Raw genomic sequence first — 25214 nt, forward strand, 5'->3', positions numbered from 1 at the left:
AGAGGAAGCTAGATATTCAGGAAGCATTTAGCAAGGTGCAACATAAAAAGAATTGTAAAACATCGTCTCCACAGGTATGGGGTATAAGTTATTAAATTGGATAGAAGAGTAGCTGAATGGAAGAAAGCAGAGGGTCATTACAAATGGGGCTCAGTCAAACTGGAATGCAGTCTTAGAACCTTTGCTCCTTTTTTATTTACATCAATGACACAGATGAAGAAAAAGTCAATAACTTACTAGTGTCTTAAGTTATCCAAGCTGTATGCTGTTTGTTAGTAGGAGGGCAAAGGTTGTATCTAAAGAAATATTGAATACAATTCTAAAGATGCTATAATTTCATTATACAGGATGTGGGTTAAACCACATTTGGAATATTGTGTTCAATCTTGGGCATCAAATTGATGACAAAAAAAAAGTTCAGAAAAAGGTTACTAGAATGGGGAGACTGTCATATGAGGAAGGGCTGAAATATCTCAAATTGTTTTCTCTTGATAAAAAAAAGTTGGAGGGATCTTATTGAGGTGTTTAAATTTGTAAAGGGAATGGACAATGTTGATGCATCCCATTTTTTCATATTTACCAATGGGAATATTAGGCCTTGGGGACACAGACATGAATTTTGGCAGGGTAGGAATTATCTTGAGCTAAGAGAGTTTTACTGTACTAACAGAATAGTTGGCCTTTGGAATGGATTGTCTTCAGATGTTGTATAGGCAGTAATTTCAAACAAGTTTAAGGAAACTCTTGGTAAGTATTTGAATTATAAGGGTTGACTTTAATTTAATTTAGAGCTTGGAACAGCCAAGATAGACAAATTAAATCCCATGTTGTCCCAAAATGTTAAAAACTTTCCAACCGTACAAATATATAATGCAGCTCGCGTATAAATCAAATACATTACAAATACTCAAAAGAAACAAAATTAGTCAATTTGATTTTTTAAAATTAAAATGTCATTCTATGTTTTTTTTATTAATATAAATGCAATTTATTTATCCTATAATTTCATACTTATAAGAGATAAATACATTCGAATTGATTGAACTTTGGCAAGAACAACACTGTTGTGCTCTTATTCTTGGAAAGAAGTCGTGAGAGACCGAATAAAGAATGTAATGTTTGAAAAACATGCATAATGCTATGTTTTATGAAACGTTGTTGGTATTGTGATTTAGTTCAACAAATTAAGTGATGAAAAGGATTTTGCTTGTTTGTTATAACACAAAGTTATAAAACAAATAATCTGCATTATGCCCATCATGCTATATGTCTGTAAACTCACCTCCGATCCACTGGAGGATGCCTGAAAGATCCTGAGCAGAACATAAGTTAGTTATATTTTGTTACTCGACGGTGACCACTATTTTCTCATTTTTCTTTTTTTTTAATTTTGCACAAAGCTACATGAGGGCTATCTACGCTCTACCATTTTCTCTTATAAGATGTAGTTAGAGTCAATATTATTGATAAAATAATATTCAGAATGTTAAACATTTCTGTTTATGTTCATATGACAGAAGTGTGGACTGTAGTTTGGAATCAAATATCAGATAAATCTTGACTCTGTATGATAAAGTTTGTACTTTAATTTTCAAAACTGTGTTGACACAACGATTTAAACATGTATTTTCAAGTATTAAAATATTTGGCCCGGAGGTTAAAGCACTCAACTCGTAATTCACGGGTTCGAATTCCCGTCACACCAAATTTGCTCGCCCTTTCTTTATGTAATGGTCAATCCCACTATTCGTTGGTAAAAGAGTAGCCCAAGAGTTGGCAGTGATGACTAGCTGCCTTTCCTGTAGTTTTAATCTGCTAAATTAGGGGCAGCTAGTGCAGTTGGCCCTCGTGTAGCTTTGCGCAAACTTAAAAAAAAACAAAATGTTTCATTGTGCACAATAAATTAATGATATAAAAATTGATATTTGAAAATTATAATAAATTTGAAACCTCTTTATGTCTCTTTTTTGTGTTATCTGAGCATTTTATTAATGGTATTTTGAAATTATCTGAGGGTACTATTAATGCTTTATGTTGCATTATATAAACTTTCTATTTAAGTGACCTGTTTTGTTTTTTTTCATAACAAACAGTAAAAGTGCTTTTACAGGGAACTGTTATGTGCATAGTAACAGAAAGTAGGAAAAAAATAAGTTTCCAGAAATTCAGTTTTAAGTTTTATAAAGATTTTCTAAGAATTGCATTTCTCTTTGTGTGACCCGAATGATCAATCATCAGTGTTGGTTGGAGCAAAATATCTGAACAACTCAGATGCCATTGACTTCTTACACAAGGCAGCACAGAATTACATAAAAACTTTAATGGACAGGGACATTAGAGTTTAAAGAAGAAAAAAACGGGTTAGATTCCAACCACAGAATACAGAAATATTCTGTAGAAGAAACAAATGAGATGATGGGGGCTTTGAGCTCTAGAGTGTTTGGTGGAGAAATATTTTAATCAACTTATCTAAATTAACAATAAAATATGTAATTCTTGAATACTAAATCTTCAATAGCAGTAAATAAAAAGTTTGTCTCAAATTTTAACTATGTAACAGTTTAACTACAGTTTTTTTTGTTTTATCTTTAAGGTAGATTGGACTTAGTTCTAATATTTATAGCACTACTGGCTTGTTCACTTATAAATGTCGTCATATGAAAGTTCACCAGGTGTTGCTTAAATATTATACAAAAATAAATCTACAATAACGTAATTGAAAACATAACTTCTACCCAGAAAATGTATTTTATTAACAGTTCTTGGTTTGTACAAATATTCTAGAAATCTTGTAAACAGATTATTTTCACTAAGATATCTAAACTAATTTAACTCTACCGATCTTCTCGTTGTATGGATCCGAGTAGGATGGCGTATTTCACCATAATCAAAGATGCATGTGAATATTGTATGTATAAACAGAGGTTTGAGAATTTCATGTTATATTAAACATGTGTATTTACTTTATTGGATGTATGCAAACAAGGTTCGTGAAACCTTAGTATTAAGTATTAATTTCTAGAATTTCAGATGTGGTGAAGATTTAATCAGGGCTGATACAACTGGAGGGACACATTACTTGGGGGGTGGAATAGTCATAACTTTTTTTTAAGAAGGTTAATGTTTAGAAGTAAAATTAATTATATAAGAACTCAGTTAAATATAAGTAACAGATATGCAAGAATTGTTAACCAAGAATGATTCACAGCTAATTCAAGGCATCAGTGTACATTTAGACATTAAAGAGCTGATAAGTAGATTGAAACTTGCCCGTTAAGGAATTTCAGCAGCATTTATACCATTTACGAACCACAGCAGAAAAAGTTGGTTAGACAGGTGGAAGCTGATTAATTTGGCGATGAGAACATTATGTTTAGTGTTATATAAAGCATGTGAGAAACTGGCTTTGATGAAATTAAATGGGCTGTGTAAATTCAAAAAGAAAGGTTAGAACAGCATGAAAGCAGCAGAAGGTTGTCCAATTCAGAAGTTACTCAAGTAGTTGAATTAAATAACTGAAGCATCTAATTACGGCATAGACTGATGACAAAATAAAGTTAGTATAACAAACTGATGAGGTTAGCAGATTATAGAGTAAAGTTCATAGAAAAATTAGTAGACAAAATACATAGGTTCAGAAAAAAAGGTTTCAGAATCCAACTTTACAAGAATCAGGTTTAGTTTAATCATTGATGTAGAAAGTACCAAAAATTAATATTACCAACATGAGAAAACCAAAGATAATGTGTTTGCAAATGTGAATTGAGGTGTATGAGAAAATTGATGGAGTGAAGTATGCAAGTGAATTCATATAACTGAGATCATAGGGAAAACTTGGAACAATTGGATCGAAGACAAAGAAGCAAACAGAACTGTAATAAGAGATACTATTATGTTGACAACGTTTTGGGTTTAACCTAACTTGATATTATACCATTACAAGAAGAGAAAAGACAAAGCTGTCATAGTTGTTGAAGGTTTCAGGGTAACAGACGTGTACACAGTGAAGGAATCCTACATAAAGAACACATTTACGGGATGGTCCGACACTTACAATTTCAAGCACCATTCCTGAGGAAGATGTTAACCAAAGAGGACAACAGACATGTTGAGTGGTGCATGACATAACTGCACAACATTGTGTGAGAAGAAGGACAACTTAACTAATTTGGTTGATATTTGCCATGACTCGAGCCAGATATATTTTAAGGGATTGAACAAAACAAGACTAGTAACACAGTTTACAGAAGTGACATTTGTAAATCTGGAAAATTTTGGGTGTCCACCATACAGACATTTAACCTATGATATTCCTATCTATTGCAATTGTCATGCGTTACCATTTGGACATTATGTCAAATGGAAGGTGTGTGTGTTGTATAAGAGGATCATAAACAGAGACAGACCAGTGTTCCACTTTTTTAACACAAGGTTTAGAAGATTCAAAACAGCAGAACAACAACAAGATCAGAAAGACCGTTTGATCATCATATGATACTATTATGATCATATGATGATCAAACAACTCATTGCATTTTGTTATTATTTAGTGTTAGTTATTAATATATAACAATGAATCAGTTTCTGAGGTAGTCATAGTAACTGTGGTTTATGTTAAACAACAATAGATACATATAGTGTATTGGAAAGTAATTTTAGAGATGTAGAGCTATTTTGCATTTTAACAGAATGAATGATGTTATTGATAGCATTAAGGTTACATAATTGATTAGGTTTTATTAGACATCATGAGTGTATTCTATCATGGGATAATAAGAGAGAACTGATAGTTAGATATAACCACAAACATATGTAATTTCTATTATCATTATTAGTAGAGATAAAAAGATAATGTTATTATTGTTATGTTAAATGGATAAATTTAACAAGTTGTGGGTGTACTCAACAGATAAAAATACTGGTTGTTACTGAACTAGAAAAATGATCAATGAAGTAAGATATTTGATGGGATTATTGTAAATGTTATTTAATATTCAAGTGAGAGAAATGGAAAGAAAGAGATTAGGTGGTGATGTTTTTATTGATGATTAAAAAAATTAAGAGAGTAATGAAGCATTTGCTGCATTTCACTGTAATTCAAATGCTTCAAGTATTGAGAAAATATGCATATTACAAAAAGTTGTGTGTGTCGAAAATATATCCAATAAGGAGAAATGTGGTGTATGTTCAGAAAACACATAAAAGAAATTATATAACGAAGACTGACAAAGGAGAAAAAGTATGCCAAGAATAATTCAAAGATACATTAATGAGATAGATGTTCATAATATCTATAAACCAACAATACCACAACCATGAGAATGATCATGAAATCCTCATTAAAGACTGAACACTCATCATTATCTACAGACTGGCACCATTATAGCAAAGAGAAAGCTACTGGAAATGTTTATATTAACTTGGACACAGTTACTAAAAAATGGGTAAGTCAGAACTTTGATGTAGAATTCATATCAAAATGTGAGAAGAAATACAGGCAAGTAGGCTGCCAAAATACTATTTGTATCTATAACCAATGGTCAGAGTGGTTCTGTTTTTGGATCCAAGGATCATGATGAGATTGTGAAAATTAACCAATTAAATGTTAGACCTACTTGTGGGTAGCTGTGTACACTATATGGAAGACCATAAGAACAACAGAAATACTTAGTATAAGAAACTCTGTTTCAGAACAAAAATTCAGTCTCCTGAAGCTGAAAAAATACTTGTAAGAACATTGCCAGTCTCTCCAGAAATCTCCAGTCTTTGAACAAGAAGCCATGTCTAAAATAATTGTGTGTATAGCTGGTGTTTCCCACTTAGGCTCTATGCAAGTAAATTATTGCTGTCTCTAGTTAACTTGAATAATATAGCTAGGTTAGTGTCAAAATATACAATCAATCCTAGCTGTTATTCAATTAAATTTGGTTCAGTTAACATAATAATCTGTAACTTATTGATAGTGTAGAATCAAATTTTGCTTGTGGATGATGTAAATCAAAATAATATACACATTTGAAATAACTAAAACATGATAAATAACTGTAGCAATACCATAGAATTCCACTATAATTTATCACACTTAGTAACTGAGCTATATTTTATCTGAAAGAATATGTAATTTTGAGCAGACTAAAGACACAATTTCACTTCTGAAATTTTGTTTTCAAAGAAAGAGATGGTGTCTTAACACATGAAAATACCTAAGAAAGTCACTAGCCACACATTCTGAGCTTTTGATTGGTTACTAACATGTCATATGTTGAAGTAAGTGTACATAAAGAACTGTTTCCAAAAGTGAAAAGAGGTAGGTGGAGCCACTGTGTTTGATTCAGTACATAGCTATATCTCAACAAGCAGGAAAGATATGAGGTTCTTATTTTATATTGTAGCTAGTCAGTATCAGTAATTTGAGTTTTTAACTTGTATGAAACTACACTTAGTATTTTGACATCACAAATATCAGATTTGAACTAGTGCTGAATTCAACAAACCATCATCAACAAAAATCAATATTTAGGTGCATTTTAATAAGCACTTTTATATTAAGAAATTAAGTAATAGATAATACTAAAATTTGATATCAAACTTATTGACATAAAACCATAAAACAGTGGTTCAATAAAAGTTTGAAAGCAAGTCAACAAATGTGATGACATGACCCTTGTGTTCTGTTGCAATAAAATTAATATGTTCAAAAATACTTTTGTTAATACTCATATTACAAAGTATCTTGAGATAGTGTATTAAAGTGTTGCTGTTTATGAACAGAGTCAATTCTTCAGTTGAACCATAAAATACTGAATTAGTGACTTATGTACTCCACTTGTGACTCTATTTCTGGATTAAATATAAATCTATTGTGACTGGTAGCAAAGCCAAAATCCAATGAATAGCCTACATGGCCTATGTATCACACAAGAGCTACCTGTGCTAGCTGTCTATAATTTAACAGTGATAGACACCCTGGGGCTACTCTTTTACCAACAAGCAGTGGGATTAAAAACCCAGTTGTTTCACACAGAAGATAATATATTACAATATGTTACCATGTTGTAGTAGTTTTCTGCAAATTATAATATTATGAATCACAAATCTAATTGGTAAGTTAAACATTTTTCCTATATTTATCTGCCAACTTACATCAATTAAGACAAACTTCTTACAATAGAACAACATGGTTATTATTAACTTTAGGAATAACATGATTATTAATAAGATTAGGACATTACTTACTAGAAAAAGATACAGCTCTTACAGTGAAACAACATGATTATTAATAAGATTAGGACATTACTTACTACAAAAAGATACAGCTCTTACAGTAAAACAACATGATTATTAATAAAATTAGGACATTACTTACTACAAAAAGATACAGCTCTTACAGTAGAACAACATGATTATTAATAACATTAGGACATTACTCACTACAAAAAGATACAGCTCTTACAGTAAAACAACATGATTATTAATAACATTAGGACATTACTCACTACAAAAAGATACAGTTCTTACAGTAAAACAACATGACTATTACCAACATTAGGACATTACTCAGTACAAAAAGATACAGTCCTTATAGTAAAACAATATGACTATTAACAACATTAGGACATTACTCATTACAAAAAGATACAGTCCTTACAGTAAAACATGACTATTAACAATATTAGGACATTACTCGCTACAAAAAGATACAGTCCTTACAGTAAAACACCATGACTATTAACAACATTAGGACATTACTCGCTACAAAAAGATACAGTCCTTACAGTAAAACAACATGACTATTAACAACATTAGGACATTACTCGCTACAAAAAGATACAGTTCTTACAGTAAAACAACATGACTATTAACATTAGGACATTACTCACTACAAAAAGATACAGTCCTTACAGTAAAACAACATGACTATTAACAACATTAGGACATTACTCACTACAAAAAGATACAGTCTTACAGTAAAACAACATGACTATTAATAACATTAGGACATTACTCACTACAAAAAGATACAGTTCTTACAGTAAAACAACACAATTATTAACTGTTATTCTGTTTTGTCTCGCTTGTTTTTTGCTAATTTTGCATAAGTCTACTTGAGGGATACCTGAACCAGACATTCTTAATTTTGAAGTGACAGAATAATAAGCATCACCCATTGTCAATTTTGAACTACTCTTTCATTAGCAAAGAGTGGGATTGAACATAGCATTATAATGCCCAAACTACTAAAAGGGGCAAAGATGCTAAGTGACATGATTTGATTCAAGCATTCTAGCCGCATACCACACTAGTCTTATTGGCTCATTTCTAGAAGGTAAACAAACTTTAAGTTAAAATATGAAGACACACTCTTTGTATGTTATGTAACAAAGAAAAATAATAAAATATGTAAGCTTTCTCATCTAAATATCATCCATTAAAATACTGACATATCTATGTCACATATTTATTTTGTTTATTCTGTAGTTGGAGAAGTTTCATAAGATAATTAGCAGGCTTGTCAACTATTGGTACAACATTTCATACTTACATAACGTGACTTGTAAAGCATGGTTTTATAAGCCTAATGGACAGCTTTGTGTGAAGAGGCATGTATATGTCTCATGGACTTTTACACTGTATCTCATAAACTATACTGAATAACAAAGATTTACATAACACAAATATCTGGTGTTGAGGAAGACACTAAAATAATAGAGTGTTAAACATGTAGGAGCAGTTTAATTTAGTATTGGTCAATGATAAAAATGTGCATGATTAGTTCGTGTTGTAATCATGATGCCGTAACTATATAACAAATGTCTAATTGTACGATTTCAGTAAATGACTGAAAGATACCTAACTGGAAGAACACCAGATGTATCTTATTAAAGAAAAAGAAAAAAAAGAGACAACTTGCAATTCTTTTTGTTATTTGAGCTTTGTTTTATTAGTTTCTTCTAAACTTGTACGTTTACGAGTTTTATATATTCAAACCAGTCACAATTAAGACCCACGTATAAATACTATTCACTCAGCAGAAGAAAAAGTACATAAAGTTGTACTATCAACATAGACATTATACATGTTATCTTTTCTTATCAAGTTCATCTTTAATGGCCTTAATGTACAGTTAAGAACTTTGTTGAAAATATAAATGGAAAGAGAGTTTATAGTAGTTTTCCTACTAATATCAGGTGCAGGATTTTCATATATGTTTTTATAATGATTCAAAGAAACTAATTTGGTCAACCAATTTATTACTTTTAGTAAGTACTTCCAGATGAATATGAAATGTAAAAAATGTTCATTACTTACCGTAAGAAGTATTAATGATTCCTTCCTTTTTTAAAATACAACAAATACAGATAGAAATTGCAAGTTTGCAACAATATCTGATAAATCAATCAAATAGTTAAAAAATTTTATGTACTATGAGTAATTTATTAAACCATGCATTTAATTTACCACATTTAATTTCACAGTACATTGGTTGATTAATAAAAATAATCTTCAACATTTTCAAAATAACAGAAATAAAAACTGGTTTACAAAAAAAGTTTCATTACCATTCTAGTTATCATGAATTATTACACTTAAAATAAAATTTTATGTTTTTTTGTTTCTCTACTTTAAATGCTGGTTCTGTTTTCTTCAGACAGACAGATCTTTCTATTATGAAACAGCTTGCAAAGCCTTTTCACTAGTGAGCTGAGTCGTAATTCTACAGTCGGCTATTGTAGTATGGACTGTCAAAAAGGTACATGTTGCTTTAAGTATAGCTGTTATCAAGTGAAGTCAGAAGAGAGAAACTTATTTTTAGTTAAAAGATTCAGCAACCAGGTATAACTAGAACAATTGTTCCAATTGTACTGACAGCAGTGTCAGATGTAAAACAATAAAATACAACTACATCATAGGAATGCATTCCTGGCTCTTACTTAAACCTAGTAAAACAGAAGTTTTTTAAAAAGTACAGGCATTTCTTCTTGTCACATCATTTGTCTTCTTTAATTATTACCTTGTTCACACCCCCATAAGAAAGGTTTCCTACATAGTCTGGCAAGTTTCTGTCTGCAATCCCATGACAAACAAGCTCCCTGATTCCTTCCAGAACAGACTGGCCTTTAAGGTTGACTGTACAAACAACCTGGTGATCATCAAGTTCATTCTCTGCTGACTCATCAAGTCCGTAAAAACTTGTTTTAATCTGCAGAAAAATGTTTGTTTTTCACTACAAATAGCTACAAAGATTGAGAATAGCTTCCCGAGATATAAAACATATGATGATTATTAAAAATGAAAACATTATGGAAATGATACTAATTAGATGTGATTGTTGTGTAACAGAGTTATCCTTGCAAATGCTAAAAACCATTTTTCTACACCAAAAGAAAAGAATAAAAAAAGAAAAACATTTACAGTACAAAAATTTACAAATTACAAATAATCTCCACGTTGAATTTTATTAATAATATAAATATCAAAGAAATAACTAACCCTAAACATTGGGAAAGAAAAACTGAAATTAACTTCAAACCTGTTTTAGTTAACACCTCTTCTGTCACCAGTAGTATTAACACATTAAGTATCGCCAAAATTAAATATTCAACAGGTGCTGAGGAGCAGCAAGTGTCCCAAACTCATATGAAATATTTAACAGGTGCTGAGGAGCAGCAAGTGTTCCAAACTCATATGAAATATTCAACAGGTGCTGAGGAGCAGCAAGTGTTCCAAACTCATATGAAATATTCAACAGGTGCTGAGGAGCAGCAAGTGTTCCAAACTCATATGCCACAAGAGAAATTTGTCTTTTAAACAAAAATGTCTGGGACTCACCAGTGTATCATGTAGTCCACAATTAAAAGTCAGTTGTGACCAGTGTTTCTTCTGAGCTGTACAACAACCAATCAAGTGCCATGTAAGTCCTCAATAAAGGTGAGGAGTCTTAAGATGTTAATGGCCTTAATGACCCTGAGAGTTGATAGGTCTAAAGCCTAAATAACCAACTGTCAGCATTGCAAAGCAGCCACACATTGTCTTAATACTGGTGTACATGAAAAAAAAATGATTCCACACATGGATTAAAAAAATTAGAGAGAATATTGGTTGTAACTCATCAATATGGCACATAGAAGCAAACGTGTTAAAGAAAGAATGAATAAGTTCCATTAGAAGGGAATGCTCACAAGTTAAAACAGCCTTGAAACACTCCACAGTAAACAGTGCACAGAGTTGAAATTTATGGAAATTAACTTTTTGAATTAAAACTTCCAGTCACAACCAGTTCAAGTTTTTTGGTCTCTTGTGATTTAGTTTCAAGAAATAAATGTATGATGAATGTCTGCCATGTGTTCTACAGTCTCTTCAAACCACCAGTGGTGCTATTTGCAGCAGTCCTGCCTGATCAGTAACTGTTGCTGTACAAACAAGTTTTTATCTTCCTTACATGATTTTGAAACCCATGATGGGAGATAGTAATTTTCAAGGGCCTAAAGATACACAAGTTCATGTTTCATCCTGTATATTTCCATCAAACTCTAGCTATTTAACTTATCATTGTAGCTTTAATCTGCTATCACTTTAAATTATTTGAGAAAAATCTATAATGGCATGCACTTTACTATTTTTTAAACATATTAGAACTGGCAAGATGCTAATAAGTCACTTAGATTTTTGTTGGCGCTTAAATAGATATATACTTTGTTTAAAATGGCAACATTCTTACAAGTCTCATGTCTCATATAGCTTTTGGCAGGTGAACTTCCTCTAGCTATGTATTTAAAAAAAACTCATTAACACATCTTTCTGTAGACTTAAATTTGTGTGAAATATTTTTCATTTCCATGAGAGGTTTTTTCTGGGACTGTAATAACCTACTGTGTTCATGGTTTACTTTCTGATGACAAGATATTTAACTTTCTTAACTACATCTGTCCATGAAATAGATCACCTTTTCCCTACTAAAATAATGCATTTTCTTGCTTTACCAACACAGTTCAAAACTACAGATATTTGTTTCTTTTATTGCAAAAACTTTGCATCTTGCATGTTTATATAATTGCATAATAAATTTCATACTGGAAAAGAGTATTATGTAATTCCAACATGAAACTTAAGTTCCACATGCACTTGCAAATTGCCACACTTTGTTTACGTGCAGCAAAAAAACAAGAAGTACAGTCATGGTTCAGAAACAAGCTGAGTGGTTATTACCACAGATCATGAACAACCATTTTTATGTGAGTTGATTTTATACAAACTGACATTTTGTGTACAGTATGAACAACCTAAACACTGAAGTATGAAGTCTGTGAACTGATTTAAGGAACATTTCACATGATCTGACAGTTAGTAGTGATAAATAATGTAACACAAAATCTAGTGTGCAACAATGATAGTGACAAATGTAATGTGATTGAACTGACAATTATCATATTAAAGCAATTCTACAAAATAGTATAGTGTACATCCAATGTAAACTCGAAATTAGTATGTGTACAAATATAATGAGAAATTAGTATGTGTACAAATATAATGAGAAATAGTAGTGTAAATGCAATGTAAACTGAAAATATATGTTACAACAATGATGTGAAACAGTAATCAGTGATGTCGAGAAAACCCACTTTATATGTGAGAGAAATATATATGTAAAAACGGCTCGTTTGGGTTGAGAAAATGTTTTACATAGAGGAGCGAACAACATTTATTTAATTTAATTTCCTGACAGATATTTTGTTCAGGAAAGATTTTAGTTTTGTAGAAATATGTTGTTTGACTGTTATTCTAGCTTGAGTGTTATGAACGTCTTGAAATAAATCCTTTAGGAAGAGTATCACAATTGTAAAACAATTTTTTTTTCTGTTTTTTGAGTACAAATTTTATTTACTGGTAAATATTACATTATTTTAAAAAATACCAAGCTTTCTGAATCCCCTACTGTATATTCAGTTTTAATTATGCGAAGTTAAAGTAAAAGACAAGTGTTTAGTATTAATAAAAGACCCAACTAGTTAGGAGCTGCTTCAATGCTTTGCTTCTGTCATACTTATAACAATGGCCAAACATTAATTACAAGGGTACCTAAGTGATAAAACAAGGCACCTTAATCTTTGGAAGCAGGAACATATAAACACTATATTTAAACAGTTATACTGATTTTTAGTTTCTCTCTAAATAAATGACTTTTTCTGATCAGAAGTTAATATTCATAAATGTAGATTTACTATACTTGCTAATATAAAATTATTTTTAGTATCTCAATAAGAGTTGTAAAAGGAGAAGAATCTGTTGTGTTTTAATCTTCATCACAAAAACCAAAAGTTTGTTTGTTTTTAATTAAGCACAAAGTTACACAATGGGCTATTCATGCTCTGCCCACCACAGGTATTGAATCCCAGTTTTTAGCAGTGCAAGTCTAAAAACATACTGCTGTGCCACTGGGGGGGCAGCAGGGAAAGGATTAAAAACAAGTTTTTAGTTATTATTACTAGAGAATATATTGAAGTGAATTTCACAAAATTCATTTTTACAATAGTATCAATCACAAACCTGAAAAGTAATAATTTGACGAACTTGTTTACTGTGTATTCTTTGACAGAAAGTAGAGAATTCATATTGAGTTCACTGTGAAATGGACAACAACAACTTATTAAATAAACTTGTCACACCTTTCATTATGCTTCCTTCTCAACATTATACTCATTTAAATTGTGGGATATATATATACACACACACATACATACACACACAGTCAACAGTAACAAACACTCAGTTTAACAAAAATCAATGATGTTATCCAGTTATTTTTCACGCACCCCAAAAAAAACACACAAAGTAGTGTCCCACAGTTTGAAAATCACTGTCTTGAACCAAGAGTTATGTAACAGCAATTTATTTTATATTTAAAAAAAAAACTGCTTGACCATTTAACAGTTTATCATGAAATAAGGCAGTTCAGGAAGTGTTTCTAAACACAAGGTAAGCAATTTTTTTCCTAAAACAACTGATATAGAAAATTTAAGCTTTTATAAGTACTTACAGAATACAAGACACTTTCAAGAGATGGCTGCTCATATTTACCAAACTGTTTTTCAACATATTCCTCCTGTATTCTGTACTGATGTTTGTGCTCATTCACAATGTTACTGTCCTCTACCAATTCTTTTGCTGGCAATGGAAGAGAAAAAAATCAGAGGAATTTATATTTATTATGACATTGCTATAAGTATTAAAGCCACAGAAATTTTATAGAAGTGAAGAGCAGTTACTTGTTTTTTGCAGATCTTGCAACCCAAGTTGAAACTGCAACATTATTTTTATTTCTATTAAAAAATCTAACAGCTTATATTATAAACAAAGGTTAAGCCTATAGTATACAGTATGACTAGTTACTTTTTAGGTACATATGATATTAACTTTTAAAAAATACTTTATGACATGCATAAAATTAAATGTCTACTTCAATTTTTCACCAGATGAAAGTGATATAAATATGTATTGTTATTCATTGTTCACCACAAATAACCTCTATCTATTTAGGTGTTTAAAAAATAAGTACTATTAACACCACTAATTAATCCTTATCTTTTAAGTGGTCAAGATATTTACATAAAGAAAGATTGTTTGATTAATCAAAATTATGAATGGTTATTATGAATTTTGGAGATTTCAACCTCTTACAATAATTCTGCACTTTTAACATTATAACTTTCTACAATTTTATAATTTAGAATATGTTTGAAGGGTCTTAATTTGGTCCCTAAATTATTGCTTGATGAAACATTGTCCAGAGTTAGCACATCACTATCAAGAATACTTTTACATTTCTTTTTGGTAATGCTAAACAATATATATCATCACTTAGCAACAAAACTATCACCTGATTGTTCATAGGTTAACTACAGTGTTTATGTTAAATATTCAAAATTCATGTTGCGTTGTTCTATTATTCCTTATTTTTTTAAAAATTCAATGATATAAGACTAAAATAGTTTTATTCAAGAGTTTTACGGATTAAATTGTAGACAAAAGCAAAAGATAGTTTATCAAGTAGTGTTTCAGTTAAGCCTTTTTTATGTTTATGTTTAAATATAACTACAAATAAGCCTACTACTACTAATGTTAATGAGTCAGTGTTTAAAGTTTTATGTGATGAATAAATGTTAATTACTAAATATTCTTTTGGTATTTTAACACCTGTGTTATGTATTTGATCTTAAAGCATAAAGACAAATAAACGTTAATTATTATCAAATATTTTTTATCCTTTATACAGCCAAGAGTTGAAATTTTGAGTCCACATTACATTTATACTTCCTGATCCAGAATACAATAAAGAAGCTTAAGAGTGCTGTTTAAGTCTCTATCAGAATTTACACATATTTTTGTTCACAATAACATTTTCTTACATAATTTTACTATAAATGTGGTGATTAAAGATATATTTTGAGACTGATGAAATAAATTAATACTCGATACATCTTAGAGATACAGACAAATTTATTGTAGTTAAATTCTATAACTTTAGCTAATCTTTCGATAGTCTCCCATCATTCTTGATGGGTTTTTTACTGGTCAAATCAATATTTATGCTCAAAATTAAAGTCTGCAGACAAATATTGAACAATTTTATTATCCTGTAACATATTCTCCTACTGAAGTATGAAAATCTGCTTGATGAAACCAGACAAATTTGCTAGTCATCAATAAATTAAGGTTTATCTGACTTTCATTAGAAGATTAATGATAAAAATGTAAGACTGTTCACAAACAAATTACTCTTAGAACTACTGTATTACACAACATATAAGATGCACCCATATTTTGGAGAAAAAACCCAAAAAAACTGAGTGCATCAAAGCATTTAATGTTTACTCCAAATAACAAAAAAACAAGAAACATGAACTCTGTAAGTATCAAGAAAAACTTATTTAAATGAGAATATACATGTAACATCAAATTTGCATAAAAAAACACATTCTGGCATAACTGTGAGCTAAAGAACAAAAAAGTTGTTATTCAGCAAAAAAAAAAAAAGTTAATAATCTAAATATCCAACAAAACCACCATATTACTGATTATAGATTGTGAATTCTTACTATCTTCAAATAATGTATCATCTTCAGTTCCATCCATTACTAATGTCACACTTTTTGAAAGCCTTCACAACTATTTGTTTTTATGCATCCCATGAATATTTCACTCATTCACATACCGATGAAAAGATGGGCTGTTTCACTCTTCCTGAGAGTGTGAGGTTGTGCCTAGATCCATTTGGTCCACTCCTCATGTGTGTTCTGTTTAAAAAAATTTTTTAAGGCATGCCAACCCACCAGGAATAACAGCCAACTGAGATTTTTATACTTTAAACTACAGTTATTTGGGGAAAGACTAGGTAGAATATAGATGATGGGGGCAAATCTGAGAGATGCATTTTCCTTAACTTTTCATATTAGACGTAGAATGAGTTTCAGAGGCTTTTATCAAAAAACACAAATGCATCTTATATGCTATAAACTACAACAAAGACATTAAAATCTTAGCAATATACAACCAATAGTGCCTTATTAACCTCAAGACAAATATTAATACTGAAAACAGCAGTTGGCATCATTTTACTTTACAGTACTGTTAAATACACCACAATTTTACAGTTTGTGTGGTTACAATACCCTCAATCAACTTCTGTCCTGTAAAATTGTTTTCCAATCACATTTTTGGGATGGTGGAATGTGTACAACACTAAGCATAATTATATTTAAAAGAACATAAAAAAGATGGTTGTTTACTACCCATATGCAAGATTTAATTTGTATCATTCTCAGTCAATTTAAAATATTTAAAGATAACTACACAGAGAAAATTAAATAAGTATAAACATAGATATCTCCCTCCATTTTTTTTTTAATGGAGAAACTGGGCCCTCAAGTGAGGAACTTTCACCATTAAGCATATATATATGTATATATATATATCGGAGAATCCTCTTCCTCCCTGAAAGGAGAGTATAGCCCAATGGCTGTATAAACTGAAGGTTAAAAATAGACCTCCATCACATTACTTTACAAAACGTATTGATTGTGTCACACAAAATACTTCAAATAATTAAAATGTGTTTTAATATCTGTATTTAATGTTGGAAGATCCAAATTGTAGTGTATGAAAACACCACTTCAAAAAAATGACCCACTGAAATGGTATTCCTGACATTTTTTGTGTGACAGTCATCAAATTATTCGGGTAAATAAAATTGTTAACTGTTTATACTACTGTATATGTGGTACAGCTTTTCACATTATTTCATCACAGCATATATAATCGGTTTGAGTTATCAATTACTGCAATACAATTTAATAATAATCATTACAAACACCAGGCTGATTTTTAGTTTTCTTTTAGTTCTTTCACCACAAGGTTGGTCAAATTGACCAACTTTATTTTGTAATCATTACAGTTTCCACACTACAGCTTTTAATATAGTATATGTATCTTCACAAATATTGGCAGACTTTCAGTAAATATTACAAGTCTTTTGCACATAAAAAATAGATTTTAATGAACTGTTTTTACTAAAGACTTTTATGTGAATATATTGAATCTTTTTTTCTAACTGGTCCAAATGCAAAGCAATTTTCATGTTAAAATTAAAAATACTTTTCTTTGTCTCAAAAAACTCACTTCACTTGTGTAATCTCTAAAACCTCCTAACTAAATTTCAAACTTTTTTCTAAGTAAACTTTCATATTTATCTGTGATTTTCCTGTTCTTTATTCTAGGTAGCTTTATACTTGTAACAGTACACATGCATTTATATTTAAACTTTATTGTTTTACTACCCTTTGATCCCTGTTTAACTAATATTTATATAAGTTATAAATCACATGGTGAACATGCACTTACATTGCCCCCATTGAAAAAAAGAATGCAAGAGCTACTCACAAGTGTACCTTGTAAAAATATTTATTATTTATTTTATCTCATCTAATTAAACAAATTCCTAATTTTCATATTTTACTTTTATAGTAATAAATAAAGAATTCTCATGAAACACAAGAAGTAAACTATCTGAGCTTTTTTTATGCCTTTTGACTGTCAATATGTAACCCTACTTTTTATGCTTTGTACTACTATGCTAAATAATTTCTTTAATTGAATAATGCAACAAAGAACATAAAGTAATAACATGTAAAAAGCAAACATTATTGCATAACTATCATATATTACCTAGCTTTCTAACTGTGTGACAAGAACTGTTTCCCCTAGGAATAAAACTTAAATCGAATATGATATTGACAACTCTGTACAGAAAACAATAGAAAATGATACATCATTTGATAGATTAAAACCCTAGCTTTCTATAATTCATAAGTAATGTAGTATTATAATTGGTATTGACAATTTCTGAGAGAGAGGATGTGACAGACAGAAGTGGCAAGAGTGGTTTGATTTTTCACTTGATGGTTTTGTAACCCTGTAAGGTTGAAGGCAATGAAAATTATGCTTTGCCTGAGTAATGATAATATTACAATGAATAATTTAAGTCAAATTTCATATATCTGGAAGGGATGGAAAATTATAGAAAATGGAATACCTAGAGAGAAAATGTCACAATTCTTCTGCCTGGTAAAATTCTGTTTTGTTTTTTTAAATATTGTCTTATAAAACTAAAAACTTAAAACTATTATTTTACTAAATTTTGGGTTGCTAAACTACCTTTTTATGCTAAATTTACTCATATACCATGATGGAAAGTAGTCTAATTAAATGTTGAATGTAACTCACTAAAAGTACTATCACACACACAGAAAATGATGCATGTAAGGAAAGTGTTAAGCAGATTGCATGTTTTGGTCAAAGTTAACACTAATGAATACAAACTTTAATGTGAACCTGGTTTTGCTTTATCATTAAACAAGATTATAACTGTACTTTCATTATTACTGGAAATGAGAAACTTTTCAAACAGTTTTTGATAAATTAAACTATAAGATATTTTTTAATGAAAAGCTTGTTGTTAGAAAAAAAATTAAATATATAATTTTATCTTCCAATTATTATTTATCTTGCAAAATATGGTTCAGCTTTATAGTGTTAATAATTTCTACATTGCAAGAGCAATTTGCATTTTACTGTAACTACATGCATTCTTACTTGCAGTAGTCCTAGCATTCCTATTCATTAAACCTGATCTATGTAATTAATGTAGCAAACATACGTTTACGTTTCTTCAGTTCCTTTTTAATAACGTAAGGAAGTGCTTCATTTTCTTCAAATCGACAGTTGTCTTTCTGCCAAGCAAGTTGAATTAGTGCACTTATTTTATGTCCTGTCAAAGGAAGTTTTTTTACCTTGGTACCTTGAAGGGTCTGAAGAATTGCCTGATATAAAAAATTATCAAAATTCACATCAAAAATCAAAATAACACTTTGGATGCTCTTATCAAACTCTCATATGCAACACAATCATATTAATCAAATAAAAAATACACTGCACAATATAACAAATACTGCAAAATGAGTTTAAGCATGCTTTTATAATCTGATTTAATTTTGTTAAACCTTCTCACAGCTTAGTGGGTCAGAGATATTGCACACATATAATGAAATCACAAAAATCTATAAAAATACAAATACAGAAAGCAAAACGTTTTACAAAAAAGAAATATTTAATTCTTGAAGTAAAAAAAAATTAATATGCCACCATATCTCTAATCATATAAAAATAACAATGTTCTTAAACTAAAAATTATACAATGGTGTTAAAGTAAACAAAGTGTTTTCTTGAAGTATTTCTGTCATTAGAAATGATGACTAGTCAATCTGAATGCCAAAGCATGATAGCACTTCAGTTATGTATAAGGTGAACTGCTATCAAAGTCACCAGGGTTAAACCATGAACCACATTTTGTTTGTTTGTTTTGAATTTTGCACAGAGCTACAAGAGGGCTATCTGTGCTAGCCATTCCCAATTTAGCAGTGTAAGACTAGAGGGAAGGCAACTAGTCATCACTACCCACCACCAACTTTTGGGATACTCTTTTTCCAATGAATAGTGGGACTGACTATAACATTATAACACCCCCACACTTGAAAAGTCTAGCATGTTTGGTGTGATGGAAATTTGAACCTATGACCCTCAGATTACGAGTTCAGTACTTTAACTATCTGGCTGTGTTGTGTCATGAACCACATTTTATATTAACTACAATTAATGTAAGGTTTTGTTAATATTTTATTACTTTATCTGTTAAGTTAGGTGACTAGTAGAATTTTGTAACAAATTAACTGCAAGGCTTATTACTCATTATATTCAACTATTCAATTATTTCCATTAGACTTGGTTAGTTGGAATAACTGAAAATAGTGATAACTGGAAACATCATATATCTGAGAGTTGTGATTCTAACTGATTATACTGAACAAATTAACCCAAAATAATAAGGAAAAATGTATAGGAATAGTTCAGTTACTTGGAGAGTTAGAATTATCAAAAACAGAAATATCTGGAAACAGTACTTTGATTAGTTGACTTTAGTGTTACCTTAATTGATTTAATCATAAATTTGATTATTTAATTTCTGTAGTACATACTGACATATAAAAGACATTTTAATGCTAAAAATAAGTGACCTTATAACACATTTTAGTTTACACCTTCTTCAGAAGTGTTCCACAAAAATGTAAACTAAACAATTAATTGAAACTACAATTATATCAATTAATCAAAATGTCTCAAATTATTACAGTTTCAATTATTTCATCTATAAATTAATTGAAATTCTAGTAAATACACTGTCATGAAAATAATGAATTAATTGAAATTAGATTCTTGATTATTATTATTTTTAATTATTCCAAGTACTGCAGTAATTAAAATATTGCTATTATATTTGCTTGTTGTTAAGCATAAAGCTGCATAACAGGCTATCTGTGTTCTGCCTGATTTTTTTTTTCTACTTAAAGTGTTTTGGCTGTTGAGTAATTGATATTCAGGTTGCACTAATCACTCATCTTTAACCAGCATGGCTATTTTTATTACACATACATATTCATATGAAAACAAAAACCACATAAACATATTTGCTATTAACATGAAATGTGCCCAAAACACAGTTATTTTTTACTTTCACTTAAATGTGCTGTAAACAAATCCCTTGGTGACAATCGAAAGAGTTTATTCTGAATTTATTCAACAAATCTTAATGACACTATGTCTACCATATCCAAACTAAATACTCCTATAACAATACAATTTACTAAGAAACAACTTGGAACTAAAATTACCACAATGCTAAATACAAATAAATAAAATACCAAGCTACTGGTTCAACTCTAATACTTAAAACAGAAGACCAACTAATAACCAATACCGGATAAAACATGCTCGTTAGTCTATGCCTCTAATGAAGGTAGTACCCATGATCAGAGTGTATATTAGAGCCCAAAATGGAAAAACGACCAATTTTAATATACACAATCTAAAAGAACAAAAGCCTTTTAGAGCAGTGGTTCTCAACCATTTTGAATCCAAGGAACTATTCACAGCTTTCATTACAAAAATCATTACTGGAATTTAATATCAATAATTACAAACATAACAGAATGCAGCTATTTATATATATATATATCCTCATCCACACTGAGAAAGCATGAAACATTTCTGAACTACATACTGGAGGGTTATGCTACATAACCAGTCAACAGATTTTGCCAAACTGACAGAAAGTGTTGTGTCTTGGGGATCAAAGAACAATTAACTATGAGAGTTTCTTATGCAAAAACAAGAGACAGAGAGAGGGGAGTTTAGAATAAAAACTGAAAGAAAAAAAGTAAAGAGAAAGACAAAGAAAAAGAAGAGAATGGAAACAGAAGGAATAAGAGTACAAACTGAGATCATCCAAAAATGGTAAGGAGGTTAGAGCCAACTGATCTAAGCTACCCAAATATGACAAACAGACAAAAATAAAATATAGCAAAATGACATGGATGTTTCTCATAGTGAGACATGAAACATTTGCCCAATGTCAAAACTGGAACAAGGGTGACTAGAGTGTCTATCTCAACACTCTTCTTATAGGCCTACAAGTATATGCAAGTATAACATCAGAAGATGTCATGAATTATGACAAGTTAAAAATGACCTTACAGGAATGTTACGAACTTACTGAGGAAGGTCTTCATGCAGAAGTAGAGAGAAGGCAAACCTGACATTGGAGAGCTGGTATTTCAGTTGGTCGCATGCCTTCAGTGATACTTCATAAGATTGACTGACATGACCAAGTGTGAAAATAGTTAACACAAACTAGCTGGAACTATCTACAAAGATGGTGCTGGTAAAAAAGAGAACAAGAGTGATTATCACCATGGCTGCTGAGGCCAGAGGAAACAGAATAGAGATAAAACTTCAGATTCACCACAAGAAGGAAGTGCCACTTCTGTGATTAATCAGTGCATGACTAATGGTTAGTTCAAGTTAGCAAATGGGTCAACAGTGCCAGTAGTGATCAGAGCATGTTACAAATATCAAGAGAGGTGCCAACAAATTACAACATGTCAGTAGACAAAGGTTACAATGAGGATAAGAAATTGAACTAGGGCTGAAGTTTCTTTATTAAATGGACAACTGGGCTTTCCTCTCTCCATTTTAGGATGACTCTTCTCATACTTACTTTCTTCTTAGTTAAGCATTCAAGTCATATTTTTCATGTTTATCCAACATTTAATACACCTGGATGAGTTCTCCAATTCTCATCTCAGTTGGGTTCACTTTTTAACACTTTGCTTTTTAGCAGAGGAATGTCTTGCCACCAAATTTATTTCCTGTGTGTGTGGAATTATTTTACTTTTAGAGACTTTAACTTTTCTGTAGAACCACTCATTCCTTTAGGGTGTGCAAATATGCATTCCCTCCAATGAACATTAGGAAATCAACTATGAGCCTTCCTACTGCTGTTCTTGTGGATTTATTTGTCTTGGTGGCTCAACTGTGCTGGTAACACAGTGGGTATCCCCTAGTTATTCCAAACCAGATGTTTATTTTTCATAGACACACCTGGAAGAGCACTCATTCCATTTCAATTTACTTTAATTTCTTGCAACTGACTCATCATATTCCCATTTCTTCCCTATTCTCATGAATCAGTTGGTCATGATCCACTCCAATAATTCCATAGTTGTTTCTTAAATCATTCATCAGAGATATATACCTGTTCTTATCTCCACATAAATATTGGTTCCAAGAAGCATTGGTTTTTGAAGTAATCAATTTGCAGTGTACAGTTTGTCCTGCCCTAGCCACTGTGGAGCACATCCTTTCATTTTACCCACTTTCATATCTTCTAAGATTGAGTTTCATAAATATTGCATGGTTTGAATCACTACAAAACCATACTTTGCTCCCAATTTGATGTGTTCCTCCATTTTTTCTCCCATATATGTGAAATTTTTCTACAATAGGTGAAAAATATACCTCATTCAGAAGTAGCATAGTCTTCCTTGTCAGATCTTAAAATCTGACTATCTCATCTCAGGGAATGTTCTGTTAACATTCTACCTACCTGTTACCTACTCTACTTAATATTCTAGTAATTTATATGAGGAAAGGTAATGTACTGTATTAGAAGTTACCATTTTCCCATTGGTACTTACCCCCACTCACACTTCCTCCCCACTGAAAACCAGTGTTTCTGTTTTCTGCCAAAAGCTGAAGAGATAATTTGGTAGAATTTGAATAAATGGAGTCACATGCATCAAAAGAGTATGTTGCACTCCTACTGGTGAAAGGTTGTTGCATCATAATTTTCATAAGAACACGCTGGAATCAGTAAATTCCAATATAGGGGAGACAAAACATTTTTGGCATGCATAACGTTTCTTTTGCATGTATGGGCAGCACTAAATGAAAATAACTACGGATGTTATAGAACAGGGGTTTCCAACTTAAAAGTGCCCGAGGGCCACAACTATATTCACAAGCCTAATGGCGGGCAGCATTATATTTTTGTTAAATTAGGGCTTGTTGGTGTATTACATAATGCAAAATAAAGAGTAATTGATCCATGGTAGGGTTAATTTATGTCCTTTCAACATGGTAAAATGAGTTATGACTGGGAAAGGAGTTAATCTGAATGGGACTTACTTTATGTTACATGACAACTGGATGGGCATATTTGTGAAAAAAAAAAGTATTTCATTGTGAAAATAAAAGTAAGATGTAATTTAAACATGTTCAATTACATAATAAATAAACTTAATGAAAAAATGCTGCATATAAAAGAAACTAGAATAGCAAACATATCTATGATATTTAACATACTAAGGATATAAAATTTTCAATGTGAACTATGAGGTCGCTCAGCAGCACTGACCAAAGCAGGTATGTTGACATGGAGTTCTGTCATTGCTAATCTCAAGAAGTGAAACAGAGAATAATCTGTGATACAATTTCTGTTGTGGTTCTTAATGACTTTCATTGTGGAGAACACGCTTTCACATATATATGTGCTACCAAACATTGATGTCATTTTCTGTCCCAAAGCATGCAGATTTGGAAATCGATTTTTTTAAAAGCAGTTTAAAGAAATCTGGTCATTTTTATTGTCTGGTTTGCAGAGATGGATCAGCTTGCAAGTCACATAATTCAAGTTGAGCATCAGCTTGTTGATTTTCTATGTCAACACAAAGAGGATTATTGAACAGCTCTATCCTGCTTTTTAGCATTTCAAATTCTTCAAATCTTACGTTAAACTCATCTATGATATCTTCAATATTTATATAAAATTCTGAAAAATCAAGTGGCTCGTCATCTTTGAATTGTTCTGTTAATTACTGACAACTCAGAAAGTGGGCCAAGTCATTGTTTTCTAAATAAACTTTGAAAATTCTTAACTTCTTTTGAAACCCATTAAATCTGATATCATCTAGTTCCTCCCATGGAGCTTTAGGTTGAGATCGTTAAGGTGAGTGGTGATGTCTGTGAGAAAAGCCAGTTGTATCAGAAAATCCTTACTTCTGAGCTCTTCTTCCAATTGTGTTGTATCTGATGAAACAAATTGATCGAGGAATGCAGGGATTTCTTTCCTTATTCCAAAATATTGTTCAAAACACTTTCAGGCACTGAGCCACCTTACTTGGTTTTAAAGAGCCAAATCCCCATATTCTGCCTCCATATCCTCCAAAAACTGTTTCAGCTGCCGATGTAAAAGAGCTTTGTTTTTCTCC

General features: G+C 30.9%; 1 protein-coding gene across 2 annotated transcripts in view; it reads right to left on the minus strand.

Annotated features, from left to right (window-relative positions):
- Positions 1-8916: 8916 nt before the first annotated feature.
- The window catches only part of LOC143225600 (uncharacterized), a 57939-nt gene continuing 41641 nt past the window's right edge, over positions 8917-25214 (minus strand). For both annotated transcript variants that reach the window (XM_076455332.1, XM_076455342.1), the window contains 3 exons: positions 19211-19373; positions 14036-14163; positions 8917-10201 (listed from right to left, as the gene is read on the minus strand). In XM_076455332.1, coding sequence (XP_076311447.1) covers positions 9989-10201; positions 14036-14163; positions 19211-19373 — 504 coding nt within the window. In that variant the 3' untranslated portion in view covers positions 8917-9988. The remainder of the gene's footprint in view (positions 10202-14035; positions 14164-19210; positions 19374-25214) is intronic.

This window comes from Tachypleus tridentatus, chromosome 1, assembly GCF_004210375.1.
Source record: "Tachypleus tridentatus isolate NWPU-2018 chromosome 1, ASM421037v1, whole genome shotgun sequence".
NCBI classification, from domain to species: Eukaryota; Metazoa; Arthropoda; class Merostomata; order Xiphosura; family Limulidae; genus Tachypleus; species Tachypleus tridentatus.